The following is a 10,479-nucleotide window of genomic DNA, read 5'->3' as shown; positions in this document are numbered from 1 at the left end:
TCTTTCGAATGACTGGGAGAAGCTTACTGTCCATTGTTCAGAATCGAGACAACTTGTCCATCAAGCTGCGTTAGCTTTTCCGGCCCAATGTCTCATTGATGTGGCAGTGCAGCAGCACGGAAGGAAAGAAAAGGAAGCGAATCCTGCTGTCTGCATCTCACTAACTCTTGGCCATTCTTTGCCATGTGTCAAAGACCTGCTGTTCTGTTCAGTGACATGAAGTCCCAAGGTGGAAACTCCTAGAAACCCAAATAGATTTCCCCCCGAATCAACTGCTGACCTCCACAAGGGATAATGTGTCGTAGGGACAATGCACAGTTATCCTCGGCCAGGTGGAGGGGATGTTGTGAATTTCTACCCTGGACTGACAGTGATGGATTTTATGAATTTGTGTTACAGGATATTAGAAGTGGACTTTCAGGTGGGAAACTCAATAATTGTAACACCAAACTCTGACAGAATTACTCAATTCATCAGGACCTGGATATTCGCATTGTGTGTGAGTATTGTGTTCCTGCTCATTCCCATTTGCCGTGTAAAATTTCTCTCTTAAATCACCCCATTCTCTCAAGAGACCTTCCCTAAAACTTTCAATATATGTCCTGTAATCCTTTTTATGATCAGTTGATGAGTGTACATTTTATCATCCTAATGTATATCTTTTGTAAACACCTCTATCAAAGATCCCCTCAAAATCCTTTGTTACAAGGAGAACAATCTCAGTTTCCCCATACACCTGATTCCCCAATGACTGCTTGCTGTCTATAAGGCACTCATCCGGATTGTGTTGGAACATTTTCCACTTACCTGCATCAGTGCAGCCCCAACAATATTAAAGAAAGTGAACATCCTCCAGATGAAGCACTGTGTCAGAGTGGTGTCCCATCCACCACATTCAACATTCCCCTCTACACCACCGAGGCACAGTGGCATCACTGTGCCAAAGGTGAAGTCACCATTGTCCTACCTGACCGTAGGGCTGGTTTAACCTGAAGATTACCACACCCCAGGTGAGGGGAGAGGTTGAGAAGGAGAGTCCATCTATTGTAGATGGATATTCTCGATATGTACCAGCAACACCCAAGTCACATGAAAGAATAATGTCAAAAACAACCCTAACCGTGCAACTAAAACCCTCTTCCTACAAATCATTCTGTTAAATCTCCTCTGCCCCCTATCAGAGACCCTCCCATCCTTCACAATGTGTGGGTGATCTTTGGTTTGCACAGACTCAGCGCGTCTCTGTTCCTGTCTGTGATGTCATTATGCTGTGACAGTTGCACTGAACATCACTGTCTGTAAAGGTGGTAGACACAGAGATCCTCATAACATTTAAGGTATATTTAGATGCACACTTGTGATGCCAACGCAGACAAGTCTATGGGCCAAGTGCTGGAAAATTAGATTAGAATAGTTGGGTGGTGGTTTTTAACTGGCACAGGCTGGATGGGCCACAGAGACTTTTTCTGTACTGTAGACCTCTGAGGCACTTCACATAGGAAGATGCCAAGCAATATTTCAAGCTATTTCAGAAAAGGAGATATTAGAATAAATGACTCATGATTGGTCAATGTTTTCGGGAGAAAAGTGAGGTGTAGAGATGAAGCGGTTTACCAGGAAATTCTGGAGCTTGAAGCCCAGGAACTTGAAAGTGCCGCCATCAAGTGAAGGAATAAAAATCGGGTATCATCATAAGCACTGTATTAGAGGAAAGCACATATCATTGAGATTTGTGAGGCTGGAGGATATTAGAGACAGGAAGGATTCTGAGACTGGAGAAGATTACAAAAATAGGGAAAAGTGTGATTTTGGAGGAGGTTACAGAAATGGTGAGGATTGTGAGGCTGGATTAGTTTTCAAACAAAGGGAGGTTTGTGAAGGTAAAGACAATTACAGAGCTAAGGAAGTTTATATGGGCTGGAGGAATTTCCAGAGATAGGAGGGTTTTGAGGCTGGAGGAGATTACAGGGATATGGAGGTTTGTGAGACCGGAGGAATGTACAGAGATGGTGAGAGTTCTGAGGCTAGAGGGGGATTCCAACGATAGGCAGGTTGTGAGGCTGGAGAGGGATTCCAGCGATGTGGAGGGTGGTGAGGCTCAAGGGTGATGCCTGCAATAGTGCAGGCAGTGAGGCTCGATGGTCATTCTCATGATAGAGAGGGTAGTGAGGTTTGAGGTATGATTCCTGCGATAGAGAGGGTGGTGAGGCTTCAGGGCGGATTATTGTCTAAACAGCACAGTGGTGTACTTGCTGCACGTGGAGTGCAGCAGTTATAGAAAATGGTTCATCACCACTTTCTCCAAATCAAATAAAAATGGGCAATCAATATTAGTCTGGGCAGCAAAGACCACATCCCATAAGTAAATTAAAATTATGATGGGTTTCTGGTTTGGCGAGAGCCAGCAGAAGCTCAGATAATTCTCCTTGGTGCTGATGAGCAAAGATTTAGTCGAGTAGTAGATTTGTTTCCAGGATATTAGTTTGCAGAGAGAGAAAAATTATTAACATTGTGGCAACGTTTGGTAACCGCAGAATACAACATTCAGATAATTGGCAAATACAGAGTGAAGATTACTTGACTCAGCAAGTTCCCAGGATCTGGAACAGTCTGAATAGCAGCTGGATGCAGCTTCAGCAGTTATTCTCAAGAGATTTGGGATTTAACTTTTCAAGGAATGATCAAGAGGGCTGTGGACAAATGGCAGGGGAATTGGGTTAGATTTGCAGCACCTCTGGAATGAGAGTGAAGCCTTTGACAGGGTTCCACATGGTAGACTAACTAGTAAAGTTAGATCACATGTGATTCAGGAAGAGCTTGCCAGTTGGAAACAAAATTGGCTTAGTTGTAGGAGAGAGCATGATGCTGGAGGATTTTTCAGAGTGGAGTTCTGTGACCAGCGGTGATCCACAGCAATCGGTATAGGGTCCACTTTTGTTTCTCATTTATATTAATGATTTGGATGAGAATTTAAGGGACAAGATTAGTAAGTTTGCAGATGATACTAGAATTGGTGGTATAGTGGTTAGTGAAGGTTATCTAAGATGACAGCGAGATCTTGATCAATTGGGTCAATGGGTTGAGGAGTGGAAGATGAAGTTCAATTTGAATAAATGCGAGATATTGTGTTTTGGTAAAATGAACAAGGGTAGGACTTGCACAATTGATGGTTGCACCCTGGGTAGTGTTGTGGAACAGAGAAATGCTGAGATTCAGGTACATAATTCTTCGAAGTTTATGTAGACAGGTAGACAGGGTGGTTAATAAGTTGTTTAGCACACTTGCCTTCATTGCTCAGACCTTTGAGTACAGGAGTTGGGATGTTATGTTGAGGTTGTACAGGACGTTGGTGAGGCTTCATTTGAGGTATTGTGTGCAGTTCTGGTCGCCCTGTTACAGGAAGGATATTATCATTAAACTGGAGACAGTTCAGAAAAGACTTGCTGGGATGTTGCCAGGAATGGAGGGTTTGATTATCAAAATAGACTGCCAAAGCTTGGACTTTTCTCACTGGAGCATCGGAGGTTAAGGGGTGACCTAACAGAGGTTTATAAAATCATGAGGTGCACAGAATATGTGAATAGCAAGGGTTTTTTTTCCCTAGGTTGGGGAATTTCAAGACAAGGGGACATATGTGTAAGGTGAGAGGAGAAAGACATATTAAAAAAAGACATGAGGGACAATTTTTTTTTTACAGTGGTTCATGTATGGAACCAACTTTCAGAGGAGGTGGTGGATGCAGGTACAGTTGCACTGTTTAAAAGACATTTGAATAAATACATGTATAAGAAAGGTTTAGAGGGATGTGTGCCAGATGCAGGCAGATGGGATTAGTTTAAATGTAAAACTTATATATTTAATATAAATTTCAGAGTTCTAAATTGGAGTAAGGCCAACTTTGACGGTATTGGGCAAGAACTTCCAAAAGATGATCGGGAGAGGCAATTCACAGGTAAAGGGATGCTTGGAAAGTGGGAGGCCTTCAAAAATAAAATAAGGAGAGTCCAGAGACAGTATATTCCTGTTCATGTGAAGGGCAAGGCTGGTAAGTGTAGGGGATACTGGATGACTCGAGAAATTGTGGCTCTGGTCAAGAAAAAGAAGGTAGCACATGCCAGGTATTGACAGCAGGAATTGGGTCAATCCCTCAAAGTATAAGGGCAGTAGGAGTATACTCGAGGGAAATCAGGACGGTGAAAAGGAGATATGAGCTATCTTTGGCAAATAGGGTTAAGGGGAATCCCAAGAGATTCTGAAACTACATTTAGGACAAAAAAGCAACGAGGGAGAAAATAGGGCCCCTTTAAAGATCAACAAGGCAGTCTCTGAGTGGAACTGCAGGCTGAGATAGTAAATGAGTATTTCGCATTAGTATTTACTGCAGAGAAGGATATGGAAGCTAGAGAACTTGGAGACATAAATATGAGTCGTAAAAAGTGTCCATATTACAGAGGACCACGTGGTGGACGTCTTAAAATGCATAAAGGTGGATAGGTCCCTTGCACCTGATCAGGAGTTATCCACAAACTCTGGGGGAAGCTAGGGGAGTAATTGCTGGGCCCCTTGCTGAGATATTTGTATCACTGATAGACACCGGTGAGGTGCCAGAAGACTGCGTGGCTAATGTGGTGCCATTCTTTAAGGAAAAGCCAGGGAACTATCAACCAGTGAGCCTGATGTCAGTGGTGGGTAAGTTGTTGGAGGGGATTCTGAGGGACAGGATTTGCATGTGTTTGGAAAAGCAAGGACTGATTAGGGATAGTCAACATGGCTTTGTGAGTGGGAAATCTTGTCTCACTAACTTGATTGAGTTTTTTGAAGAAGTGACAAACAAGATTGATGAAGGCAAAGCTGTGGACATTGTCTATATGGCCTTCAGCAAGGCATTCACCAAAGCTCCACATGATAGACTGGTTAGCAAGATTAGATCAAATGGAATCCAGGGAGAGTTAGGTATTTGAAACAAAATTGGCTTGAAGGTAGGAGACAGAATCATGGTGGAGGATTGTTTTTTTCAGTCTGGAGGACGATGAACAGCAGTGTGCTGCAAGGATCAGTGCTGGGTCCACTGCTTTTTGTCATTGATATAAATCATTTGGAATGAGTATTGGAGGAATGGTTAGTAAGTTTGCAGATGACACTAAACTTGTTGGTGTAGTACCCAGCAAAGAAGATTACCTCCAAGTACAATGGGAACGTAATCAGATGGGTCGATGGGCCAAGGAGTGACAGAAATAAGTTTAGTTTAGATAAGTGTGAGATATTGCGTTTTGGTAATGAAAATCAGGGCAGGACTTAAACACTTAACGATGAGGCCCTGGGGACTGTTACGCAACAGAGACTCCTTGGGGTGCAAGTGCACAGTTCCTTGAAGGTGGATTGCAGGTACAGAAGGTCGTGAAGATGATGTTTGCTATGCTTGCATTTATTGGTCAGTGCATTGAGTATAGGAGTTGGGAGGTCATGTTATAGGCTGAACAAGACATTGATTATGCGGCTTTTGGAATGCTGTGTTCAGTTCTGGTCTCCCTGCTATAGGAATGATGCTGTTAAACTTGGCAGGGTGCAGAAAAGATTTACAAGGATGTTGCAAGAGTTGGAAGTTTTGAGCTGTAGGGAGAGGCTGAATACGCTGTGGCTATTTTCCCTGGAGCATTGAAGGCTGAGAGGTGACCTTATAGAGGTTAATAAAATTATGGTGGGCATAGGGTGAATAGCCAAGGTTGTTTTCCCAGGGTAGGGGAGACTCGAACTAAACACATTGGTTTAAGCTGAGAGGGAAAGTTTTAAAAGGAAAAGCGGGTGGTGCCTGTGTGAAATGAGCTGCTAGAGGAACTGGTGGAAGCTGGTACAAATACAACATTTAAAAGGCATCTGGATGGGTACGTGAATAGGAAGGGTTTAGAGGAATATGGGTCAAATGCTTGCAAATGGAATTAGATTAATTTAGGATATCTGGTCGGCATGGACAACTGGGACCAAAGGGATTGTTTCGTGCTGTACAACTCTAACTAAGCATTTTTTGTTTTCATTTCAGATTTCCACAATTTTACTTCTGCACTATTCTTAATCTTTCAGAGGGATCGAAAGGTTGAGTTACAGAGCTATACAATGCCTGTCCTTCCTCCCTGGCTCTCCCACCTCTCTCTTTCGGTAGTTTTGTGCAAACACTGACTGGATCCCTTACCTGGAGGATATTTATGAATGAATTTGTCCTAATGATAATCCAGCATGTTCCCCAAGTGTCGCTCCACAAATGTCCAGAGGATTTCTCTCAGTTTCACAATCTGTGTGTTCTCTTCTGGTTTCTCACTCACTGCACTTACTTTCTGTTTGAAAGCTTAGTTTGCAATTGGAGAATTCAAAAAGTTCCACATCCAGATCTGACAGTCACTTTGTTTATCACAACCCAATTATCTCAGGATTTTGAACATTGAAGGAAAAAGCAGCATTCACATTGGGGAGAAATGCACATGGTCTGTGTGTCGAAGAGTCTGTGAAGATTTATCTGAAATGTCCAAACACCAGCGCAGTAACACTGGGGAGAGACTGTGGAAATGTGCGGATTGCGGGAAGGGATTTCTTTACCCATCCCAGCTAGAAACTCACCAACAGAGTCACACTGGGGAGAAGCCATTCACCTGCTCGGATTGTGGGAAGGGATTCACTTCACTATCCAGGCTACTGATACACCAGCGAGTTCACACTGGAGAGAAACCATTCACCTGCTTCGATTGTGGGAAAGCATTCACTCAGTCAGCAAATCTGCAAACGCACCAGAGAATACACACTAGAAAGAGACCATTCACCTGCTCTGATTGTGGGATGGGATTCACTCAGTCATCTAACCTGCTTAGACACCAGCGAGTTCACACTGGAGAGAAACCATTCACTCGCTCGGAATGTGGGAAAGCATTCACTCAGACAACTCAACTGCTGATACACCAGCGAATTCACACTGGAGAGAGACCATTGACCTGTTCTGTGTGTGGGAAAGGCTTTGCTGACTGGAACTCCCCGCTGATACACCAGCAAGTTCACTCTGGGGAGAGACCATTCAGCTGCTCTCCGTGTGGGAAGGGATTCACTTGCTCATCTAACCTACTGAGACACCAGAGCGTTCACACTGGGGAGAAACCATTCAACTGCTCTGAATGTGGGAAAGCATTCACTCCATCATCCAAACTGTTCACACACCAGCGAGTTCACAAAGAACCACAGTTGAAGGATTTTGCTGTCACTCTCACTATCAAATGAACCATGGTTTTGGGCTGTTTGTACTGATGTTACTAATCCCTGCTCAATTACAGGTGCTGGTATTGTGGATAAAATGTTAATAACAGTTGTGTATCTGTAAGGTAGAGCTTGGAAATAGTCATATTGTCACCATACATCGACACAGTCACACTGACTAAAGACTATCCACCTGCACAGTATGTGAAAAGGGATTTCCTGGTTCATCAGGACTGGTTAACTACCAGCAAATTTCTGAGTAAGTGTTAATTGATTTTTAATTCTGCTGTTAGCTATATCCAAACCATGTTTTTTCGGCTTGTTTCTGGAGATCATAGAATCCCTCCAATGTGAAAGCAGACCATTTGGCCCATCACGAAGAGTGTCCTACCCAGTCTCAGTAACACTGCATTTAACATGGCTAATCCACATAGTCTGCACATACCCGGGCACTATGGGCAATTTAGCACAGCCAGTCCACCCTAACCTGCACAGCTTTAGATTGGCAGGAAACCAGAGCACCTGGAGGAAACCTGCACAGACACAGAGACTGTGCGAACTGCGCACAGACAGCAGCCTGAGGCTAGAATCAAATGCAGAAATAGAAACAGTAAACATCCATTCAGCCCTTTGAACTTGTTCCTCCTGTCATCTACGTCAGTTCTACCTTCTCAAATTATCCCCATTTCCCTCATTGCTGATGTACAAAAATCTAACACTGCCTGATTTGGAAACCCGCGATGACCAAGAATCTACAGCTCCCTGGAATAGAGAATTCCACAGATTTACAGTGATGTGAGTGAAGAAATTGCTCCTCACCTCAATCTGAAATGGTCACACCCTTATTCTGAGACAATTACCCCATGTCCGAGATTTCCCAGCCAGAGGAAACATTTACTCAGCATTGCTCCTATCAAGCATCTTCCAAAAAAAAAGATAATTCAATGAGATCACTTCTATTTCTCTATATCCTACAGGTTGGTCATCAGTTAGTTCAGTTGGCTGGACGGCTGATTTATGATGTGGAGTGGTACCAACAGTGTGGGTTCAATTCCTTCACCAGCTGAGGTGACCATGAAGGACTGTCCTTCTTGACTTCTTCCCTTGCCTGACTCTCAGGTTAGCCACCACCATTTGTCTGTCTCGAATGAGAGACAGCCTGGTTGTCCAGTAGCACTATGGTGACTTTGATTTTATCCCACAGAATATAAGCCCTGTTTACTCAATTTCTTCTGCTCAGAAATCCCCTCTTCCCAGGAGCCAGTCTGGAGAACCTTTGTTACACTCACTCTAGATCATTCATGTTAGTTCAGTCATCAGAAACTGCTCACAGTCCTCTAGGGCAGACCTCACTCCTGAAAACTGCTCGCAGTCCTCCAGGGCAGATCTCACCAGAGGAACCTGCTCACAGTACTTCAGGGGAGTTCACTCTCGTTCTTCAAAGCCCTTTGTAATAAAAGCTTACCTACCGTTCGCCATTTGTTGCTGCATCTTCTGTTACGTTCTGTCATATGTATCCAAGGACACCTGGTCCCTCTGGTGACGTTTCCACGCTCAACATTCATGATTAAAATGTCAGGGGCAATAATTGTGTCACCCATTCTGTCCAAGAGCAGGTACTGCCAATGCTGTTCACATTTTGCTGTCTCTGGGCCTGACTTTTGTTTCTCTTCCTAGCCCATTTGTTTATTAACTTCTCATTATAGACAATGTTACCTTGTACCATCATTGTGATGGACTTTGAACTTTGTCATTTCGTCACTCCAGCCTCCGAACTGCTTGCAAAAACATTATTCTTTCATACAAACATGTTAGTCAGGAGCAAAGTCAGAAGTCAAACAATACCAGATTATAGTCCAACAGGTTTATTTGACGTCAGAAGCTTTCAGACTGCTGTTCTTTCATCAGGTGACTCCACCTGCAGAAGGAGCAGCTCTCTGAAAGTTTGTGATTTCAAATAAACCTGTTGGACTATAATCTGGTGTCATGTGACTTTGACTTTTTCCACCCCAGTCCATGATCGGCATTTCCATATCAAATTTAGCGGTAGGAATTGGCCATTCGCCATCAAGCCTGCACTCCAGTCTCCTTTTCCATGACACAGTCCTAGTTTATAAACTATTCAGAACTAATATTGTCCAGTTCAGGTAAAAGGTGAGCAACACACATTTTTACTAAATTTCTCTTCCAAAACTGTTTCTCTTGCTGAGTGTTTCCAACAGTTTCTGTTTTGAGACTGGATTTCCAACATCTGCAGAATCTTGATTTTTGGTTCACTGTGGATCTGTCTGCTTAGACTGTCCCAATTAGGAATACATGGAGCTGTGAAAGAATGAGACATCAGTGACTGTCGCCCCATTCAACGAAAAAAACTCACTGTCAGGTACTAAATCAGGGTACTTTTAATCTTTACATCTGGACTCTAATCCACAAATTTTGCCTGCAAAATAAAGGTGATTTTCCTCCCTTGGGTATGAAAGATACTAGTATCTGACCTGTGCACAGAAAAAATGTGATGATCCCTGCTTTGGGAACAGTAAAGATGCTGATCCCTGTGCTGGGGTCAGTAAAGATGCTGATCCCTGCCCTGGGGGCAATGAAGATGTTGATCCCTGCCCGAGGAGAGTAAAGGTGCTGATCCCCATCCTGGGGATGGTAAAGATGCTGGGAGCAATTGTACAAGAGTGCAAACTCGACTCAAACTCAGAAAGAAAAGTAAAGTACTGAGGATGCTGCAGATCAAAGTAAAACAGGAAATGGTGTGGAAACTCCTTAGATCTGGCATCTATAGAGACAAACACAGAATTAATGTTTCGAGTTCAAAGTCACTCAGAGTCAACTGAACTTGAAATGATGAATCTGCTTCTCATTTCAGAGAGGGTGTTCTTGGTTCACTAGGATAGACTAAAACAAGGCTGACTGTAAGAATCTGACATGGAGGTGAATCCTTTCTTGAGCATGCTGAATTGCTCACATTTAGTGTGAAAAGCTCTATAATTGAGAAAATTATACATAGATCTCTCGAGGCTGCATTGTGGCACAGTGGTCAGCACTGCTGCGTCACAGCACCGGGGACCTGGGTTTGATTCGAGCCTTGGGCGACTGTGTGGAGTTTGGACATTCTCCCTGTGTCTGCGTGGGTTTCCTCCAGGTGCTCTGGTTTCCTCCCACAGTCCAAAAATGTGCAACTTAGGTAGATTGACTATGCTAAATTGCCCATAGTGTCTTGTGTGCAAAATGCAGGGA

At 43.5% G+C, this 10,479-nt stretch overlaps 1 protein-coding gene across 4 annotated transcripts; it reads left to right on the top strand.

Annotated features, from left to right (window-relative positions):
• Nucleotides 1-387: 387 nt before the first annotated feature.
• Nucleotides 388-8,706, top strand: LOC125481803 (gastrula zinc finger protein XlCGF8.2DB-like). Of its 4 annotated transcripts, none has more exons than XM_048593714.1 (3): nt 389-499; nt 3,873-3,952; nt 6,079-8,706. In XM_048593714.1, exon 3 carries the CDS (start codon nt 6,514-6,516, stop codon nt 7,255-7,257), a length of 744 nt encoding a protein of 247 aa, XP_048449671.1. In that variant the 5' UTR covers nt 389-499; nt 3,873-3,952; nt 6,079-6,513; the 3' UTR covers nt 7,258-8,706. The 4 variants fall into 4 exon arrangements, with proteins under 4 accessions (XP_048449672.1, XP_048449668.1, XP_048449671.1 ...); XM_048593712.1 differs by having other exon boundaries at nt 6,038-8,706; XM_048593715.1 differs by lacking the exon at nt 3,873-3,952 and having other exon boundaries at nt 388-499.
• Nucleotides 8,707-10,479: the final 1,773 nt, after the last annotated feature.

Source organism: Rhincodon typus, unplaced genomic scaffold, assembly GCF_021869965.1.
Source record: "Rhincodon typus isolate 14 unplaced genomic scaffold, sRhiTyp1.1 hic_rhity00003643, whole genome shotgun sequence".
NCBI classification, from domain to species: Eukaryota; Metazoa; Chordata; class Chondrichthyes; order Orectolobiformes; family Rhincodontidae; genus Rhincodon; species Rhincodon typus.
The sequence above is the reverse complement of the archived record's forward strand: the minus strand, read 5'-3'. Positions and strand labels throughout refer to the sequence as shown.